This window comes from Drosophila sulfurigaster, chromosome X (assembly GCF_023558435.1).
Source record: "Drosophila sulfurigaster albostrigata strain 15112-1811.04 chromosome X, ASM2355843v2, whole genome shotgun sequence".
In the NCBI taxonomy this organism is placed as follows: Eukaryota; Metazoa; Arthropoda; class Insecta; order Diptera; family Drosophilidae; genus Drosophila; species Drosophila sulfurigaster.
The window spans coordinates 15,093,262-15,114,402 of record NC_084885.1 but is presented as its reverse complement, the minus strand read 5'-3'; the positions used below and the strand labels follow the sequence as shown (position 1 = coordinate 15,114,402).

At 41.7% G+C, this 21,141-nt stretch overlaps 5 protein-coding genes across 10 annotated transcripts in view; 2 read left to right on the top strand and 3 right to left on the bottom strand.

Annotated features, from left to right (window-relative positions):
* Nucleotides 1-354: 354 nt before the first annotated feature.
* On the top strand, nt 355-1,748 carry LOC133848000 (nucleoporin Nup35). The gene is made up of 2 exons (XM_062283362.1): nt 355-661; nt 723-1,748. The coding sequence occupies exons 1-2, from the start codon at nt 502-504 to the stop codon at nt 1,583-1,585; spliced, it is 1,023 nt and encodes a 340-aa protein (XP_062139346.1). The 5' UTR covers nt 355-501; the 3' UTR covers nt 1,586-1,748.
* Nucleotides 1,749-1,758: 10 nt separating this feature from the next.
* LOC133848001 (glucose-induced degradation protein 8-B homolog) lies at nt 1,759-2,869 on the bottom strand. The gene is made up of 2 exons (XM_062283363.1): nt 2,541-2,869; nt 1,759-2,437 (listed from the first exon to the last, which is right to left on the bottom strand). Exons 1-2 carry the CDS (start codon nt 2,656-2,658, stop codon nt 1,878-1,880), a joined length of 678 nt encoding a protein of 225 aa, XP_062139347.1. The 5' UTR covers nt 2,659-2,869; the 3' UTR covers nt 1,759-1,877.
* An 838-nt stretch (nt 2,870-3,707) lies between these two features.
* Nucleotides 3,708-6,503, bottom strand: LOC133847836 (inhibitor of growth protein 3). 2 transcript variants are annotated; one of them, XM_062283089.1, is made up of 4 exons: nt 6,380-6,501; nt 6,232-6,303; nt 4,779-6,174; nt 3,708-4,704 (listed from the first exon to the last, which is right to left on the bottom strand). In XM_062283089.1, exons 1-4 carry the CDS (start codon nt 6,405-6,407, stop codon nt 4,056-4,058), a joined length of 2,145 nt encoding a protein of 714 aa, XP_062139073.1. In that variant the 5' UTR covers nt 6,408-6,501; the 3' UTR covers nt 3,708-4,055. The 2 variants fall into 2 exon arrangements, with proteins under 2 accessions (XP_062139073.1, XP_062139074.1); XM_062283090.1 differs by having other exon boundaries at nt 4,571-4,694; nt 4,768-6,174; nt 6,380-6,503.
* Nucleotides 6,504-6,588: 85 nt separating this feature from the next.
* LOC133847833 (DNA ligase 4) lies at nt 6,589-10,918 on the top strand. 2 transcript variants are annotated; one of them, XM_062283082.1, is made up of 7 exons: nt 6,589-7,006; nt 7,070-7,234; nt 7,296-8,212; nt 8,278-8,727; nt 8,791-9,878; nt 9,938-10,221; nt 10,675-10,918. In XM_062283082.1, the coding sequence occupies exons 1-5, from the start codon at nt 6,694-6,696 to the stop codon at nt 9,700-9,702; spliced, it is 2,757 nt and encodes a 918-aa protein (XP_062139066.1). In that variant the 5' UTR covers nt 6,589-6,693; the 3' UTR covers nt 9,703-9,878; nt 9,938-10,221; nt 10,675-10,918. The 2 variants fall into 2 exon arrangements, with proteins under 2 accessions (XP_062139066.1, XP_062139065.1); XM_062283081.1 differs by having other exon boundaries at nt 10,293-10,918.
* The window catches only part of LOC133847831 (nuclear factor of activated T-cells 5), a 54,204-nt gene continuing 43,626 nt past the window's right edge, over nt 10,564-21,141 (bottom strand). For all 4 annotated transcript variants that reach the window (XM_062283077.1, XM_062283079.1, XM_062283076.1 and 1 more), the window contains 4 exons: nt 19,763-20,010; nt 19,506-19,689; nt 12,579-14,561; nt 10,564-12,502 (listed from right to left, as the gene is read on the bottom strand). In XM_062283077.1, coding sequence (XP_062139061.1) covers nt 12,498-12,502; nt 12,579-14,561; nt 19,506-19,689; nt 19,763-20,010 — 2,420 coding nt within the window. In that variant the 3' untranslated portion in view covers nt 10,564-12,497. The remainder of the gene's footprint in view (nt 12,503-12,578; nt 14,562-19,505; nt 19,690-19,762; nt 20,011-21,141) is intronic.

The following is a 21,141-nucleotide window of genomic DNA, read 5'->3' as shown; positions in this document are numbered from 1 at the left end:
AACGCCATCTGGTTACACTTTTGTGCATTTTTCGAAAAACTCGCAAATTTTATTTTTACAATATAGATACTTCTTTAAATTATAAGATGCACACACTACCTTGACAATTTTATAGATTTTTTTTAATAATTTTGAAAATTAATATATTACAAATATACTACCAAAAACAAATTACAATGCTGCTGCGCAATTGCCGCCCATTCGCAACACTATTTTAAAAATACTAGTCACGGTTAACTATCGAACAAAGCACAATGTTCCTTCGCTATTACCTACCTACTCAACACTCAACACAAAAATACTAACTATCGAGCTGCAATCGATAAAAATGCTTTGCAACACTTGTGCCGCAGCTGGCAGACAACAAAATCGAGCAAGCAACAAGGCAGGCATCATTTTTGAAATACAGTAAAAAAACGTTTGCTTGAGTATAGCACTAGAAGTTTGTGTAGTTTTGTGTGATCTTCCGCAGATATAGTAAAATTAACTAGCGCAATTAAAATGGAACCCATGGCACTTGGTAGTCCCATCAGCAGTCCGGGCAGCAGCAATCAAAGTCAATATTTGCCGCCATTTCTCATGGGCGATCCACAAGCTATGACGCCTCACAACAACACGCTGTCGCCTAAGATGGGTGGAGGACGCTACAACGTTAGCTTCGGTAAGCAGCATTCGAAAGGAGTCATATATAGTCTATATATATATATCGTGTACATTCACAGCATCGCCCAGTAACGCAAACACGCCACAAGAATTGGGCTATAACAATAATCCGCATCAATTGAATCGCTCCACACTCGGGACACGCACTCTTTTCACGGGCGGCGCCGCTGGCCTTAACATGAGTGGCGCTGGCGGCGGTGGTGGCGGTAACACAGCTAGCCATCAAGCTGGTCCGCCTACCCAAGGACTCTTTGATTCGCTGCGTAATGAACAAAACTTGGGCTCAACACCGCAACGTTCGCACCTGAACCTGTTGCAGACATCGCATCTGAACAGCTCCAACTACAGCCTCAACCAGAGTTGTCATCCGCCCACAGCACAATTGAATGACTCGTATGCGCCCAATGCCATTAATGCCTCCATGCGTGCTCTCTGCTCGCCGCTCAGCAGCGTTTCACCACTGACATCACCGACGTCCCACCACGCTCGTGCCATCGACTTTTGGGTCACCATCTTTGGCTTCTCGCCGGGCGCCAGTTCAATGATACTGCAGCATTTCACCATGTGCGGTACCATTGTGGATGTGGTGCATGCGCCGCAGAGTGGTAACTGGATGCATGTGCGCTTTGCATCGCGCATCGAGAGCGACAAGGCACTCAACTACAATCTACGCATCATTGCGAACAATGTGATGGTGGGCGTCACTCGCTGCACCGACGAGTCGGTACTAGACAAGGAGAACAATCAGCTGAAGTCGCCGGGGCTGAAGGAACCAACGTTGCCGCGTCCAAAGGTGCGTCCATTGGCTCAGCAAGCGTACAACCAGGCGCAGCTGGAGAACGAGGTATCGCCCAAGAGCAGTGTGCCGCAAAAGAGTTCTGGGCTGGTGAACAAGGCGATGGATATGTTGTTTGGCTGGTGAGAGGAAGAAGAGGATGGCGGAGTATCGAGGACGGGAATGTGAATTGCGACGGGAACACAGAAAATTCTGCCCACTTTTTGTTTGTTTCCGCCTCAAATTGCAAACATAAGTTCGATCCTAATGCGTACATTTAATAATAATAATCGTAATAATAATAATCATATATATATGTGTTTTGTATAATAGAAATAGAAATTGGTATTTAATCGCTTCTTGACGCCCGCCCTATTGCCCGCCCCTCTCTCCTTCTCTATCTCGATCTCGAGTATACATTCCTTTTGTTTCGTTGCATTTATTTGGGCTCCACTTGCGCCGTCTCCAGATTCTTCATGCTGGGATAGCTGATTGATCGCTTGTCGAGCTTCGACTGTGCCCACAATATCAACTTGAGTAGAAACATCATTTTGGGCGTCGAATCCTCGCTGTGCTCGCATCGCAATATCGCCGCATTCAACTCGCTGGCAATCTTTTGTCGATAGGACTGCTCCAGCAGATCGGCAAACGGACTTTCCTGCGGCTTCTCGAACGCCAATAGTGCCAGCGTGCGTTCCAATTCGAAGCGTATCTCCTCGCCCGATTCGGATAGCTTGGATTGGGCAAACGCGAGCGCCTCCTCCACTTTGCCGGCGCGTATCAATTCAATCAATTGCAATTGCTGCAGGTGAAAGAACAAATAGAGTTCGCTGCCCAACAGATCGGGATGTAGTTGATTCACTAGATGCGTGGCCTCCTCAATGCGGCCGGCTTGCACCGCTTCGCGTATAAGGATGCGATCATCGAGGCTGCTCAGCTCAACGCTGGGCTCCAATTCGGCTTCATGTTGAAATTTTTCCGCCGCCTCCTTGAATCCTTCTACGCAGCAGAGAGAGCGAGGGAGAGAGAGAGAGGATGTTTATATTAACAATGGCAAAGAATGAGCAAAAAGTAGAGAGAAAGAGAGAGTGAGAGCACTCACCTGTCACCAGATAATTCATGATCAAACGATTCATGTCCGCTTGCTTGAAGGGGAACTGCTCCAAGCGCTGCAGCCATTCTTCTTTTGTGATGGCCTCACTTTTCTCATTGTAGCTCATTTTCTTATTTTTGCGTATTTTGCCAATTTTGAGGCCGTTATTTGTCACCTTTGCGAGCGCGTAATGAAAGACTCTTCCCTTTTTTGTTTCTGCGTTGGCTCCTTTCCTGCTTTTACTGCTGCTAATTTATTTCCGTTTTGTTTTCTTTCTCTCAGCTTGCAGTACACTTTTTTTATGCTGGTGCAGTGTTGTCGGAACGCGAACAAAGCGTATTGTGTGCAGTGTGACCGTCACTTTATGCACTTGCACATATATCGAATGTATTGATGTTATTTATATCGATATGCTTTTGGCCGCCATTTATTCAAATTGCTTTGAATATTTATTTTTATGAATATTTATAATTATTAGTATTTTCCCTACATATTTTTCTTTTATTTACATGAATGTGTTATTTATATAAAATGTCGACTTCGCATATATTATAACAAAAATGAACCACAAATCGGTGGATTGCTTTATTATTTTAATATTTAATACTAAATAAATGTAATAATAAGAATATTTAACAATTTATTAAGTCTTTTCATAAAATAGAGCTTGCTTTAAAAAAAACACCTGTGTAAGGGTGTGACCGTAAGCTCCATGACAAGGACAAGTAAAACTCAAAAAATCCTTACCTGGTTACACTTCAGTTGCATTTCAAGAAAACTTGCAAAGCGCGGGTGAAAAGTGTAGTGTCGTTTTTATAAATATTTAGACACCGTTTTCAATATAATGTTCTCATCATTCGAGTGTAATATTGTCAATGTTTTTAATTTCGTAGAAAACTGCATTTTGCATAAACGAATGATATTAAAACCGAGTAACGGCAGTTTTCCCATACGAAAGAAGGTGAAGCAAAGAATGGTGAGTTAGCGCAGTTGGAATCTCGAAAAGTACCGAAAGCCATGGCTGGTAAAACTCGTTCGGTACATTAGAAATTGAAAAGTACCAAGGTGTTTTATCGGTACTTTTTACTATTTTTATATCAATGCTCTCCGGCTACTAACAAATAATTATTTTGCCTCAAAAAGTTGTTGTACTGTTATCGAAAATCGCATGATATAAACGTGGGTTAATTTAGATTGTATTTATTATTATTTAAAATACATAATATATGTACTCTATATGTACGATTAATTAGCAGTTAGCAAGTTTACATGAAAGTAGTATTAGAAGCAGCTCTTGTCTCGCATGCGACAAATGCAATAGAAACTATTCTGCATAATTATTAATGATTGCAAATACATAATATATGTATTCATTTTTTTGTTTGTTGTGTCTGTATTTGTTAAACCATCGATCGATCGATGAATGCTTTTCATTAATGATTTACTGAATAATCTTTAAGCGGGGGGAATTCTCCAAAACGTTGTTGTTGCTCATCCATCAAATGTCGCTGGTCGCATTGGACATCAGTTTTTGCGATTGCCGCGACGCCGCATCGACGCTGTGCACTTGGGGCAATACCATTTGCCCTTGGGCGGCTGTGTGATGCCGACGCACTGATAGTGGAACCATTCGTAGGGACAGGCATCGTTGTCGCAAGCAACCATGTCACCATAGGACACCTGATTGCAGGTGCAATAGCGCGGCTCATTCGGATCATACGACCATTCGCCCTCGTTCGTTTGTTCCACTACCAAACCGCTCTCGCTGATCGTGAGATTGGCACCCGGTGCTAAGCCTGCGTTGGGCAATCCTCCCAGGCCCGATGTTCCTGCCACGCTGTTCACTGTGGGCAAATTGCCAACGGGCGCAGCAGCTGCAACATTGGCTGCCACAGCAGCCGACACATGATTGCCGCCTGCGTTGGTCAATTGATTACCTGCTGCATTCAGTGCGAGTCCATGACCAGTGAGACTAGCGTGTTGTAAAGACGCCGCAGCTGTCGATGAGGATGAGGCGGCGGCAGCAGCTGCTGCGGCGGCTGCTGAGGACAACATGTCCACAGAGTCGACGCTCATCGAGGACGATGAGGAGGCAATGGAATTTCCCGACGAAGAGCCGCCCAGCGATTGCACCGCAATTCCTCCCGGCATCGAAATGCTGCTGTTGAGTTTTCTGTAAAACGAAAAAAAACATTAGTTAAATAACAGCAAACAAATAAGTAGGGAATAGGAAAAGGATAAACTCACTTCTTGTGCTTCTTCTCCTGATGGTGTTGATGATGTTGGTGATGATGATGATGCTGGTGCTGTTGATGCTGCTGCTGTTGTTGATGCTGCTGCTGTTGTTGCTGCTGGTGGTGATGATGCTGCTGCTGTTGCTGCGAATGCGCATTATTGCCCAGCGCCCCAGTCGCTGGCTGCATGCTGCTATTGTGCGCCGCCGCCGCGGACCAAAACTCTGGGTTATTTGCCACCGTAGTGCCATGAATCGCCTCATAGCTTGCCTTCAGGCTCGCGGTGCGTCTGCCTTGCGGCATTTGTTGGGTGGCCACAATCGCTTGGCTTGCCGCCGCTGCAATGGCACTCGAGGCAGCTGCCCCGCCGCCCAACTGTTGCAGATTGTAGCTGACCATGTTGCTGCCCGGAACAGCAGCGCCGCCAGCACCTGTGACGCCGCCAACATTGCTATTATTGCCCACCGCAACCCCAGCAGCAGCTGCTGCAGCGGCTGCGGCAGCAGCCGCAACATTGTTGGCATTGTTACCCAAAACATTGTGTGCGCCGAGCTGCGTGGGCAACTGCTGTTGGCGCACAACGTTCCCAACAGCGGCAACAGCTGCCGAGACGGCGGCAGCATTGTTGCCACCGCTACCAACAACAGGCAAGCTGACATGTGTGGCCAGATTGCCGCCGCCGCTGTTGTTGTTGCTGCTGTTTACATGATTGCCCATGACGGGATTAAGCAGATTGCTGTTGTTGCTTGCATTGTTGGCGGCAACGGGCAGTGAGTGGTTGAGATTCGCACGCTTCTCTTGCACGGGCACCGTGCAAATGGTTTCGCGACGTTTCTCCAGCTTGCGATGTCGTTGATGGTGACCATGGTGATGGCCACCTGAACTGCTGTTACTTGACATGCTATTGAGTCCGGCATTATTCACGAGCAAACTGTTGTTGCCACTGTTGTTGTTACTGTTGGGGCCGCCGCTATTATTGTTGTTGCTGTTGTTGCCAGCACTGTTGATGAGACCAGCGGAATTGTTGTTGACAGCCAAGCAGCTGTTATTGGTGTTGTAATAACGATTCTCCTTCTGATTCATACTCAGCAACAATGCTGTAGCCGCTGTCGAATTATTGCCATCGAGCTCAAGAGAACGCTTCTCGAGAATTTCTGTGATGCCATTGTTGTCTGCCTCTAGTTCGCACTTGAACTTGAAGAGTTCGCTATCCAAGCGACGCAGGTAGCGTTCGACTAGTTCGTGGATTTGTGTGGCAATTGCCACCTTCTCGTCGGCGTCCTCCATCACCTTAAAGTATTCGCCGCGTAAACCGTGAAACTCGGTGTCCATCGATTCGTGTTGCAGTTCGCCGCGTTTGCATTGCTGGAAGAACAAACGCGACTTTTTGTCCAGCGAGTCCATGTTGTCTAGAATACACATAAATTAATACAGCACAAACTTAAACAGTAAATTCTACTAATTACTTTGGACCGCTAAATCCAATTCACGCATTTCTGTGAAACGGTCGCGCAGCTCCTGTGGCAGATGCTCAATCACTGTAATGAAAAAACAACGTACACAGTGTTTAATTATTGCTGTCAATTGTTTGCTTTTCTTAAACACTGCACTTACTCTCCAAATAGTCCTCGAGATACAACATGTTTGTTTGCTTGGTTTTTATTTACTAATTTTTGTTTTGTATAAATTTGTTATAAATGCTGACAGATGAAAAGCAGTGTAACCGCACGTGGAATTGACAATAAATACCATGTACATGCGTATAATGGCTATGGTCACCCTGAAGACCAAAATCGATATATTTTCTGGCGATAAGCGCAGGCAGCAGTGTGGCCATTCAAGTGCGGTCACACTACACATCTACTTGTTGCTGATTATTTGTGTGCGACTTGTTTTGATGGTGAAATCAGCAGAATACAATTAAGACAATGGAAACGGATATCGCCAACACGATTAAATTTCGGGATATTTGCAAGATGATGGAGCGCGTCAAGGCGGCAAAGAATACACAACGCAAAGAACTAATCTTGCGCCGCTATTACGAATCCTTCTGCAAACACCGCACCGCATTTCGGCAGAGCGTAAATGTAACGGCTGCCCAAGCTGAGGATGGCCGTAGCAGCTTCTACTCGGTTCTGAGGCTGTTGATACCCAGCGCAGATCGTGGCCGCGATAACTATGGACTGCAAATCACCGCCTTGGGTCGCCTCTACACACGCGTTCTTCAGCTACCCAAAGATTGTATGTGCAATGTTCTTTCTTACCCCATGTTCAAATTAATAATATATAAATATTGATTTTCAGCTGATGACGCGACGCGTCTGATGCATCGCAGTTGGTCGTCGTTTCGTGACTACGGCGATGTGGTTCATGCGGTGCTTTTGCCGCGCTGCTTCAACGCTCCCAGCAATCTGACACTGAAGCAAATTCACGAGATGCTCGATCTCATAGCCAACGAGGATACAACGAGTAAGCAATAATGACTGACGACGCGCCTCTTTTTCTCTAACTCTTTAACGTTCTTTTGTAGTCAAGGAACGCGAACTCATCCGCTTCACAGAGCTTGCTTCGCCCGAGGAGCAAAAGTGGCTCATACGCATTCTGCTCAAGTCGATGGGCCTTGGCATTGGCGAGCAGCGTATTTTTGGGCTACTCGATCCGCTGGCAAAGGACATGTACCAGCGCTGCACAGATCTGGGACGCATTTGCAATCTGCTGGCGGATAACAAACTAACGCTGTCAGCGGATGCGATACCATCCACGAGCAGCACAATGAATCATCCGGTGATTGATTTGAACACGTTCATCGAACCCTTTCAGCAGATACGTCCGATGTTGTGCGAACGCTTTCCTGGCAAAATTGAGGAACTAATGCAGTCGGATGTGCTCTATCTAGAGAGAAAAATGGATGGTGAACGCTTTCAGTTGCATTATGCACGCAATCGGTTTAAGTACATTTCTCGAAATGGCGCCGATTATACGCGTAGCTTTGGCGACAGCTACGAACATGGTACTTTGACGCCAGATCTGCGCACACTGCTGCCCCTGGGCATGGAGTCCATCATACTGGATGGCGAAATGATGATCTGGGATACGCAACAGTTGCGATACCGCGAAAAGGGCGAAAACACAGATGTGAAACATTTGAAGCCGGACCGCAGCTGGCGACCTTGTTTTGTTGTCTACGATCTGTTGTATTTGAATGGCGAAAGTCTGTTGGATATGACGTATGTGCAGCGTGCGTATAAGCTGCAGGAGTTGCTCAACGAACAGCAGGGCGTGCTGCAGATAATGAAGGGCGAAAAGATCAGTTCGCTGGAGCACTTCAATCAACTCTTTCAGCAGATGCTCGACTCCAATGCCGAGGGCATTGTGCTCAAGAAACAGAACTCCATCTATAAGCCAGGAGTACGTGTTGGCGGCGGTTGGTACAAGGATAAGGCAGACGTGAGTTGCCCATTTTCATGCTCCTATGAATATTTGTATTAACTCCTTTTCTTTCGTTTTTGCAGTATATTGAAGGACTCATCACGGAGTTCGATGTGCTCATCATTGGTGGCTTTTACAATCGCAAGCGTACATTCATTGAATCATTTCTGCTGGGCGTGCTGAAGCCTGCCGGCGAACACGGTCGCGATGAAGTCTACAGCATTGGCTGTGTGGCCAACAATTCGCGTCAGCGTGCCGTGCTCCATCATGAGTTGAAACCGCATTGGCATGAATCTGGCACTGAACCGCCGCCGCTGTGGTATCATTATAAACCCAACGAAAAGGAGGGTTCGCCCGATGTCTGGATACAGCCCGATAAATCGATTGTGCTGCAAGTCAAGGCAGCTGATCTGACACCAAATGGAGCATTCTACACGGCCAAGTCGTTGCATTTTCCACGCACGCAGCTCATGCGCGATGACAAAGTGTGGAACGAGTGCATGACCCTGCAGGAGTACACAGAGCTATGTCAGGTAAGTCGAACAGCAAACTAATTAGCTTAAATTTAACTCTAATTGAATGCACATACATTACAGGGTCGTGGAGCAATCAAGAAACTAAATAAACGACATGTGGATCTCAGTGATTTTACGTCGGAGCGCAAGCGTCAAAAGATGACGCCCTCGGAGCGAAGTCGCCTCGGTTTGGCCGCCTACGAGAAGCGTTACGATGCCCAACCTTTGGTGCGGGGATCACAACTCTTCGACGGCTTCAGCTTTTGTATTTTGAGCGGCCGGCGTGGACACAGCAAACAACAGCTGCAGTCACTTGCCGCCCAAAATGGTGGCACAATCGTTCAGAATCCGCTGCCCAACGATCCAAAGTGCATTTGCATTTGCGGTGATCGCGTCTATTTGGTGGAGCGTTTAATGAAACAACAGCCGCGTACCAATGATATTTTGCGCCTCGATTGGTTGTTGCGCGTCTGCGAGAAGCAACAGATCGAGCTGCGGCCCAAGGATGTGTTGTCAGCGACGTCTGCGCTGCAGGCGCAGTTTGATAAGAGCTTTGACAAGCTAGGCGATAGTTACACCGATGTGCTGTGTAGCGTTGAGGAGTTGCAGGAAGTGCTGGAGGATATCACTGATCAGGAGCTGAATGATGTGCATGTTGGGCAAGCTGAGTTGGACAAATTGCAGATGCAGCTGCTGGGTGACAGAAGTATAAATATATTTGCCAAATTCTCGGGTTGTTTCTACAATCGCAAAGCAGACGAATTGGCAAGATTGCTTTTTATGCAGCATGGTGGACAATTGGCTGACGAAGCGAATGGAGAGGTGACGCATGTGTTTGTGTGTCCTGATCGCCTGCACACCGAGGACTTTGAGCAATGGCATCGTCAGCACTTTGGCACAAGCAATGTAAAAACTGTGATTACGGATTGGATACGGCAGTCGCATGGCGCAAAGCGAGCGCTGCCCACAACAGAGTTTATTTTCAAATTGTAGCTTGTTTTTTTTGTATACATTTAAGTAGACTTTGTTTTTTAAATTGAATATACATATGTACGTGTTTGTGCAGTGCTAGTTTATTAGCATTATAAAAAATAAAAGCGTTGCTTGAATATATATATATTTTGTAAACAATTTAAAAGGAAAATAGTTTATGCAAAATGAACTCGCGTGTAAGTAGTTGAAAGTGTTGTGAATATTTATCAAAGCTAATACTCAACTCGATGCTCAGCGACCCGATTACGATGATGCTGAGGAGACGGCGAGATATCAAGAATATTGGCTCAACTATGCCATTATGATGAAGGAGAATATCGAGCCAACGGAAGATGGCATTGAAACGCATACGATTTTGCAACAGCAAATGGAACAATTGGATGCGTTGCATCGCCAAGCGGAGGTGTCGCAATCACAAACACCAACACAAACTCAAACGCAGTCTCAGTCCCCTCTAGAGGATCGTCCGTCGCAGGATCCTAGGCGACCCAAGAAACGCATTGGTTTGCGTATTTAAAAGTAATTAGCAAACTCAACTTTCATTTTTATAATATAGATTTTTATTCATTTTTCATTTTCACATCAATTAGAGTGAGACGACGGGGCTGCAAGTTCGTGTGCAGTAAAAAGAGATGGCAATACAAGTATAACATATGATTATGCGATCTCTGCGCCTTTCTTTAGTTTAAAACAATCAAGTATTTTATTATTATTATGCATGGTACCTTCAGAATACGGATACGAAAGAACGCGTACGATTTTGTGGGCGTATACAAATATATATATATATATATTCCGTTGTTATAGAGTTTCTCATTTAAGTTGCGGCAATAAGGACATCAAAAATACATTCAGTTTAGTTTCTTTATGTTTTCGTTTTTTTTCTTTCTTATTGTATTGTAATAAGTGTATATATTTCATAAATACATTTCATTTCATGTAGTATAACAATGTTTCTTTATATTTTTTCAGCCCTCTTTATCAATTCCCTGTTCCTTTGCTTTCGGCCAAATGACACAACAATAAAAAAATGAAGGTAACGATACACATATATATATATTTATATAAATCTTTATTCGGTTGCAAATCACCGCAAAATATGTATATATATATATATATGCAATCTCTGAGATTGTTTTTTTTTTACACATTTATATAACACTTAATAGCATTTGAATTCCTTCGTCCATTTGTGGGATTTGTTTCATTTTTGTGATTTCTATCGAAATTATTAATTGTAGCAGCCTGTTTTTGTTTTGTTTTGTTTTTCTTTGTTGTTTATTGTTTATATTCAAATAACTGTCGGCGAAATTCGTTTTTAAAATCAAATTCTAAACTTTAATATTATGTATAATAAATATTTACGTATAAATATCGTACAACAAATGGTTAGCTAGAGGTATACAAATGCATATTGTTATTTTTATTTTTATTTTTTTTTGTAAAGAGGGTTTTTCTATTGTTTGCTTTTATTATTGTTGATTGATTCGCGAGTGTCATTTTGGAATTCAATTTCCAATTAGTTTATCGAATTTCTCTGTTTTTTGTTGGGGGGAGTTTTGTTGTAATACTAAACAGGAGACAAGAACATACGTCGTATACGTAATGCCCAGAGTTGACTTTATATAAAGTATATACATATATATGTGTTTGTGTGTGTGTGTGTGATAGGGATACAACTGCATGTAATAAGATTTGTTAGGTAACTCTGACTACGTGTCTAAATATAGCAACGACTAATAGTAATGTTTACAATAATCATAATAGTAATATAATCATACGCATAATAGTAATAATATATGTATATGTATATGTAATGTTAATAATAATTTTTAGTTACATTTTCATTTTCATTTATCTTCATCTTGTATCTCGTTTTCATTTCGATATATAATTTAAACATTTAAAACTTTAACAGTAGGACACAAAAAAAAAAAAGATTGGGTTGTGTTTTTCTTTAAATAAAAAAGTCTTTTGGAATTTTCGCATATTCATTTTCGTAGCTATAAATATTTATACATGTTTCGTTTCGTTTCGCTTCTACTTCTCTTCTTTTTGTGTGTTTTCCTTTCCTTAAACGTTTTGTTGATTTGCAAACCCCTTAACAAAAAAGATTATGTTTAAAAAATATTTATATATGTATATATATTTGTTTTTATTTTTATATGTTGCAAACTCAAATGATATTTGCATAAACAAATCAGACTTCAACTTTCAGAAAGTTTCGGGATAATAAACGCAACGAAATAATACACAAACTAAAAATAAATCGATGTAAATAATTGCAACTCTCTCTCACTCAAAAAAAATAAAATAAAAAATTAAACATAAATTTGCTCTTTCATAATATTTGAATTTTTTGTTACGCGTCTGTTTATTATTTAGTTGCTTGTGTTGTGTGTGTTTTTTTATTTAATTTTTTGTTGATATTTTACTTCTTTTATTCATGTATTCATATGGCAGTCGTTATCATTTTTGAGATAATTTGACTTTTGTAAAAAAAAATCAATTTAAGTTTAACAAAAACAAAAAAAAAATCCTACAGGTTCTAGAGCTTAACAAATTGTGGTTATAACTATAAAAAGTGTGCGTGTGTGTGTGTGTGTGTGTTGGTGTTAAGAGACATCTCTTCTCTGTCTACCATCAAAATTTGGTCCATATAAATGTGGATGTGTGTGTGTGTGTGTGTATCTATGTCTATGCTTAGGATTTAGGCCTGTGTGGTTTCCCGCTTAGTTTTTGTTTTGATGAAAAATAATCCAATAGTTTGAAATTTGTTGATCTGTGATTGCCGTTTAAACTGCAAACGAAAGAAAAGATTCGAATTAGAGTTGAATTTATAATAATCTGAAGATCGGAATTGTGTAACAACTCACGCTGATCGAAGGTGCTCGGATTGATGTAACTGATTAGATCCTGATCGGACATCGTGGTCAACTCCTGTGGTATCGGCGGCTGCACAGCAACGGCAGCAGCCGCAGCGACAGCGCCAACAGCGGCGGGCAGAATGCTGCCGGCATTGCTGGGCGCCGATGCCTGTTGGGTCATCACGGCGCCATTGGTGGTCACAGCGGCGGTGGCCACCGACTTTTGCAACGCATTCTCCGAGGCGAGGGCAACGATTAGAGATTCTTGTGGTGCCGGCACAACGGGCACAACCGGCAACAGGGCGGGAAAACTGGCAGCAGCCACGGCGACGGCAGCCGCTTCGGCAGCAACAGTTTCCGGTGTTTTCGTGTGATTCAAGAGCAGATTGACCAAGGGATCGGCGCTGTTGGCGCCCGCATTCGTCGACTGTTGTTGCTGCTGCTGCTGCTGCTGGGGATGCGAATGTGTGTGCGAATGTGTGTGCGAATGTGTGTGTGAATGATGCTGCTGCTGCTGTTGCTGCTGCTGTTGATGATGCTGATGATGATGATTGTAGTGATGCTGTTCCTGCTCCTGTGTGGTTATAAAATCAGCGGCCGCCTTAATGATCATATTACTGACCGCAGTCGACGTTGCGGTGGCTGCCACTTCCGGTTGCATCACAGCGGGCGTCGGTGGCAACGCATCGCCAACGACATCGGCATTCGGTGGACTCATCATAATGTTGCTCAACGCCAGCGCAGCGACGGCGGCATCCTGTTGCGTTGGCTCCGCCTGCATAGCGATATCATTGAGTATGGAATTGGCCATCGTCACCTGATGCGGTGCCAAGATGTTCGGGACCACAGCCGTCGCAGCGCCATTCGCCGAACAGAGAATGGTCGATGGCGACACCGCCGGATTCATGATGATGTCCGTCGAGAGCGCTCCGCTGGCACCGCCAGCCGACGGGACGGCGGCCAACTGTTGCAGCGGAAGTCCGGCGCCCAAGGCGGCGGCTGGCTCCGAGTTCAGTATGATGTCCTGGGTGATGGGCGAACTGTTCGGCGAGGTTTCGCTGCCCGACAGCGAATTGTTGCTCGAGTTGCTGCTGCTCAGCGAAATGCTGCGCTTCAGCACATTCGTTGGCGATGCCGACGACGATTGCAGCTGCTGTCCGTGCTGCGAATGCGGATGCGGATGCTGATGCGTCAACACATTCACCTTCTGCTGCAGTATATCGGTGAGTGCATGATCGATCACCGCCGAGGTGGTAAACAACGCCGGTTCACTTGTCCCATTGCTGTTGACCACCGATGTGGATTTGGTCAGATCATCGATGAACTTGTGCACATTGGCTGCCGATGCGGCGGCCGATTGTGAATTCTGCTGCTGCTGCGGCGTCTGATGCTGCTGATGCTGTTGCACCACATGCTTCACGATCTCGTTCTTCACCGCCAACTCAACGGCGACCGCGACGGCAGCGGGATCCAAATCAACGGCGGCGGCCACAGCCGCTGCGGTGGCTGCAGCGGCCGCTGTTGCTGTCGCTGGCACCGGGAAACCGGGCAGACTATTCGACTGATCGTACATGATCGTGTCCAGACTCGTTTTGCGCGCATAGTGCGCATGATACTGCAACGCCGTGTTCGGACTGCAGGGATTCAAAGCTTCTGGGGAGTGCAGCGATGCTTCACCCGTTAGCGGACTGTGCGAACTGTTCTCGTCGAGCAGTTCGCTCTTGAGGGCTGCCTCCGCTGCGCTGGCAACGCTCAAGTGCTGTACCAGCTGCTGATCGGTGATCATCGGCGTGGCACCCGAGAGCGAGGAACGTCGCAGGCCCATCGGTATTTGTGTGGTGATCGGTGGCGGCATCATACCTGAATCAATCTCATGCTTTGTCTCCACCACGTTCGCGGCTCCCGCCACAGCGGCTGAGGTGTCCCAAGCGGAGGCGGCGGCGACGGCAGCAGCGGAGGGTGCGCTGCTTGTGTCCATGAAACTGCCAACATCTACAAGTACAAGAATTGTGTCTTTAATACACAGGCAGTGGCAATTGGGCAGATTTTTATTGTGGAGGGGCTTGGTTTAGGGGGTGGTGGTGGTTGTGGTTGAGGGGTTTGGTCGGTGGTGGATAAAAAAAATGAATATTTATAAAACTAAACTCGACGAACGAAATCAAAACAAATAACAAATGTAATTAAATAATAATTATTGCACTACAAAGAACAGCGCAAAAAGGGGCGACGCTTTCTTTGGGAGGTTTGTAGTAGACTAAGATTGAGTGTAAGAGACAGAGACAGAAGACAGACAGAGAGAGAGAGAGAGAGACAGAGAGTGAGTGAGTGAGTAAGAGGGAAATGTTTTTTGGGGTGTGCGGCATAGAGAGCAAATGTTTGCATTGCCTAAGACTTAAAAACTATCGAAAAAAACTCGAACTTAAACGCTAAAATTATCACTAGAAAACATTTTGCTCTCTTTGCCAAGCCCTCGTTGGTTTGTTTGTTTGTTTTTTTTTTGGGTCGTCTACTTAAGGCAACTGAGGCCTAGAGCTTACGGGCTAGTTATTAGCGTATTTATATATGTATATATATTATAGTAGTAGAATGTATGTATGTATGCATATTTATGATACGATTATAATTATAAGTTTTGCTGGGAAATTGCCAGGTACAATCGCTCGTTCCTCGCTCGCTTTCAAAATGCAATCAAATTCTTCACATTCACGCATTCATTCATTAGTTGCTTTAAGCTTCACACATTCACTCGCAAAGTCTGATCATCATCAACAGGAACAACAACAACCGCAAAAAGTATAAAAAAAACTCTCGCCAAGCTACATACAATAAAATCAAGTACACGCCATGTGTTTTTTGTGATGAAATCCAAACCCAAAAAGCATGAGATTATCACAACACTCACAAGGCGAACGCACGCGAAGCTACAAACAAATGCATGACACTCAAAAGCGCACACTCAAAACACTCAAAACTCGAACTCGCAATCGAAACTATTCACACTCATCAAAACATTCGCTTTCCGTGGCAATTTCCAGCCGTAGCTTAAATTGTAATATTTTAAAAACTAAAATCATTATCAACTAAATATTTTAATGCGTTGCTTATAAATGTAGTTAGGGAATTTTATATTATTATTTTGGTTTTTTTTTTGGTTTGTGTGTGGTGGTAAAGGTCATATTGTAGTATGTGTATGTGTGGTGTTTTCTTTTCTTTTTTGAGGTCTAGGGTTAGTATGATAATGCTAAATGATTAAGTACGAATTACGAGAGAATTGTGTGCGATATTATTCATAGTACTATATTATATCATATAGACCCCACACCCAAATTGGCTATATAGCATTGTGACCCGTGTGGTTCAAGGACAATTACAACTGCGCACCAACACCAACTGCAATAAAAATACAATTTCTTCATATTTCTGTATTCTACAATACTGTTTCGTTGAGGTTTCTCTAGGCGTAATGTTGAGGCTCTGAAGTGCGAGCAATGCTTGAAATTCCACTCGTTCTAGGTGAGTCCCATCACTACCTCTTAAAGAACGTAAATAGTGTGAGTGTGTGTGTGTGCACCCTTCTCTTCTCCTTCGTTTCGTGTGCAGTTGATCAGCCTCAAAACCACTTGGTCAGAATCAGAATATAATATCGTGTAATTACTATAACCAGAAGAGACTAATATATATGGATTTTCCTCAGCTTCCTTTATTTTTGTGTATTTCCAGCGACTTGAAAACTTTTGAGAACGAGAAAAAATATTTTTGTTTGTTTTTTTTTTGTAATCGTTGATGAGCATGAGAATTTGTGAGACATAACAAAATGTTGGACGCGCGCCATTTTGAATTGATCGCAAGTTGTATCGAGATGAGTTGAAAGCGTGAAGTGCGCTGCGCTATGAAATCTATCGATGCAGTGGACGATAACAGCGCACACGCTGTAAGTAATGTGGCAACGCCAAGCTGCAAAATGTATCGGACTATCGATATGCATGTTAAAATACTTATGTATATATTTGAAGTTTGAGCTGTGTGTTATTTTTTTGGGAATCGTTTAACTATGTAAATAAATATAGTATGTATAGATAGGTTTTTTTTGGGGTTAATATTAATGTATCAAAATATGTGTTTTATGGAGATTTATATATAAGTTGTTTGGAGACATATAAATGTGGTGGTCGAAATGTCAAACGAGGTCAGTGGTTGAATACTTTTTTTTCTCAGTTTTGTTCAGTATTTGGTTTTTTTTGTTTTTGTTTTGTTTTGTATAACCAGTACCCTAAAAAATTGGTGCAGTGAAGCTCCATGTGTCGGTGTGTGGGCGCTTGATGATGAGATCGCTGGGCTGTGACGTTAAAGTTGATCGTTCCGTGGCCGTGTGTCCAAGAGACGTAAAGCTGTTGTGGATCGATGATCTGCTCCCTGCAGTTATCCTGAACATCAGTAAACGTTTTTTTTTCTGGCTTGTCTGTTTTATGTTCTGTTTTATGGCTTTTGAGGGTTTCAAACCCTTTTGTTGTGTGTGCATATAATTATAGTATTCCATTTGTATTTTCTGCCTTTTAATATTGTGGCTTATTTGATTATGTATTCTATATTTGGCATGAGATTTGTATCTTGTTTTTTTTTTTGTAATTTGGGGGATATGTTCTTGACTAGATTTCTTTTCTTTATTGCATTTTATAGCACTCAAAATGGTTACATATTTGACTATATAGTATATTGAGCACCTAAATTGCTAAGAGAAGGGGGGAGGAAGAATAAAGTAAAAATATTTTTATATATTTTCTTTTTTTTTTTTTTTTTTTGGTTTGGTTTGGTTTTTTTTGTAATTAGTGTTGCGAAAAAGTTCCTGCCGGGGGCCCTGACAAGAATGATAATGGCTGCCTTCTTTTTTTTTTGTTTAATTTAATTTAATCTTCATCATCTGCTTCTGCTTCTTCTGTTTCATCTTCTTCATTACGATTTTCTTCTGCATTTGCTGTCGCTGCTGAATGGTTGCATTGTTTTTGGTTATCGTGGTTATCGATTATCGATTTCTTCTTCGTTTGCTGCAGGCTTCGCTGGCTTCATTTGCGGGCGGAGGAAACGTGATCAAGAAAACTCTGCATGTCGCACGTATAAAAATGTCATTCACACTCAAACACAAACTGACACTCACACTCGCATACAGACACACAAACACACTCGCATACAGACACACATCCACACACACACAGGCAGCCATACACACAGAACACCTGCCAAAACGAGACCGCGAACATGTTTGCAAAAATGTCTCCCAACTCATGAGCAAATCTTTGTGACAAGAAGAAGAATTCTTAAGCAACGCGTTGCCCTCAAACTTGACTCAACTCAAAGTGAACAGTTCTCAAAGTAAAGATGGACTTCTTTCGGCTGCTGCTTCATAACGTTCCCCCAGAAAAATGCAAGCGAAAGCCAAAAGCAAAAACAAATAACTGTACAACTTGGAAAAAATCGCCTCTCTCACATTCACGCCGCAGAGTTGTTTCGATCAGTTTTCTCGATCTCGATCTCAGTTTCAGTTGAATATCGGTTCACAAAATGTTCAGCCAGTAGTAGAGTTAGTTTCGCATATTGGAAACTCTCCGTAAGTTGTGAGCTTGGAAGGAAGATTTTTGTGTAGCGTCGCATCGATATTGGTAGCGTCGCCTTTCGTTATGATTATCATTATTTTATATTATTATTATTATTATTGTTATTTATATTATTATTATTATGATTATGAATATAATTTATTCATTGCGTTTTCCCTGTGAAAACATTGGTCCCTAACAATTGCATATAATTTACCTTAAATATATTAGATATTTCGTTTTCTTTTCATAGTTCTTTAAAAATTTGTTTACTTAAATATTATATGATCGTTTTTTGTTATAATTTCATGCGTTATTCTGTATCGATTTTTTGTTTCATTCCGGCAAATGCTTAATGCAAAAAAAAAAAAATGCAATGAAACCATTCCGAAAAGTTTTAAAACAGGACGATGGTAGTGCAAACCCACTTAAATGAAATATTAATGTCTTAAATGTCTTAAAAATTATAATAACTGATAATATGAAATCATAAAAGTTTGGATAATCAAAAAAAAAAAAACTATTTCAATTGAATGACAGAAATTACTTTTTATTAAATGAATTTCTAGTTTCTTAGTTTAAATGCTAATCTCTTGATCGCAGAATAACACATGAAGGCTTAAAGTGTTTTATAAGAGGTTTTAAATTATTGTAATTTAAATAGTAGATTATCATTTATGCTTTGGTTTGTTTTCTTGGTTTCTTCGTTTTGTTTTTCTCTTAAATTGTTTTCAATTGATTTTCAATTGGCTCAACTAGTACGTATCTGATTAGCTAACCGATAAACTTGTTTTTATTTGAGCAAATAAAAAAAAGGAAAGAAGTTTTGCTTTTTAATTGAGCTAACGATTAAAATCGCATACTTATTGAATGTTGTGATGTTGATACATACATACATAGTAGGTGTTTATGCACGAGTGTACGAGAGAATAAAGTAGTTATAGAAGATATATGTATATATATATATGTATGTACGAGTAATTATGTATGTATGTATTGAATTGGATAGATAGGCTAACGATATAGTGCATTCAACTGCGTTCAACCTGCCTGCGACTGCCTGACGGATTAGTCTTTTCATATACAATATATATATATATATATTATATATTATTATATATATATTTCATTTATAATTTTTTGTTGTGCTTAATGTGTGAGTGTATTGTTGTTATATGTATGATCATGTTTGAATCGCGCTTGTTACGGTTATGATTCATGATGCCTGTGGGGGGCATTTTTGCTTTTCTTTTTTTTTTTCTTTTCTTTTCTTGTCTTTTTTCTTTTCTTGTCTTTTCTTTTGGTTGGTTTGTCATTTTGTAGGTAGAAATAGTCAACAAATAAATACCTTGGCTGTGCATTGTGCTACTTAACGTGCTGGCCGCCGCTAGCGTCGTATAGCTGCCCTTCGGTGTATAGGTGAAATTATGGGGCTCACTCTTCTTGCCGCTCGACATAATTGACACTTGGACACTGACCGGCTTCAGCAGATTCTGATGCAGATACGGCGGCACTGTGCATATCAAATGCGTCTAAAACATACAAAAATATGTTTTCGTTATTAATGAATCAATATTAATATTAGGGAAAATTCAATGTATTTACCTGATGCAAATACTCCTTGTCGGGCAGCACACTTTGCTCCCAAAGTGCGGCTGTACCTCCGATTAACTGTTGACGCACAGCGATTTCCGTTGCCGGATCGTCGGCATTAACGCTGTCGTAGGTCTCCTGGAACACAACGTGTGTGTCCTTCAAAAAATTCTTGCCAATGATGAACAACTCCAAGCCGCCATCGACTGGACAGGAGTTGAGCGACTTCTTGCAAATCTCTGGCACACCGGGTGGCTGAGCTGTAAGAAGAATATAACGCAAAAAATACCAATAGTAAATAAAGTATCAACTTGTAGAGTGCTAAAGTAATTTACAAAGATTTCAAATTCGTAATCTTAAATTATTGTCACTATTTTTATAGATAAGTAGTGTCATATCATACTATTTATTTTATGAAAAATAAATTTCAATTAAAGAAATGAATGACAAATGCTCTAAATTAGTAATATGATAATAAAATATTTATTTTAAGCATCACGAGGTTTTTTAATTTCGAAAATATAAAAGTTATCTCCTAAAACAACATAATTTCAACAATAAATCAATTTCAAATAATAATTCAAAATTATTTTCTTTTCAATTAAAAAAAAAAAATCAAAAAAATTCTATTCAAACTGAAAAGGACTTTTAAATTTTAAATTTCATTTTTTGTAGCATACTTTGAGGGTGCGCCAAGTGACTTTGCTGTGCATATGCTTGCTGTTGATTTCTGTTCGCCTGGTATTTCATTTGCTGACATTGCACTTTTCAGCCTTTCTTCGTGGCTTAAAGCGACCAACAACAACAATATCTTCGACGGTGTGGATTAACTAAATAACACGTAATTCTACTTGCTTCTCAATTATGTTCGCCTGGTATTTCATCGTCCGACTTGTTGAAACGAAAGTTGAGAAGAAATTCCCGTTTAAAATTCCAGGCAAACGTAAAATATCAGCAAGCAATACTACAGCTTTAGTCACTTGCTTACTGAGTATGTCTGTATTTCTGCTTGCTACTGATTTCTGTTCGCCTGGTATTTCATTTGCTGACATTGCACTTTTCAGCCATTCTTTGCAGCTTAAAGTGGCCAACAACAATAATTACAATAACAACTACGTCCAAGTGGAGTAAATAAATAGCAGGCTATTCTACTTGCTTCACATTTATGTTCGCCTGGTATGTGAACGTACAACTTAATACTTTGAAGGACTAAAAAGTGGCAAAATAAGTATTGAAAAGGCCAGGCAAGCATACAATAGCAGCAAGCAATAATATAGCAACTCAAATGTTTACTGAGTATGTCTGTATATCTGCTTGCTGCTGAATTTTGGTCGCCTTTGAAAATGTAAGGAGAACATAAAACAACAGCAAGCAATAATGCAGCAAGTCAT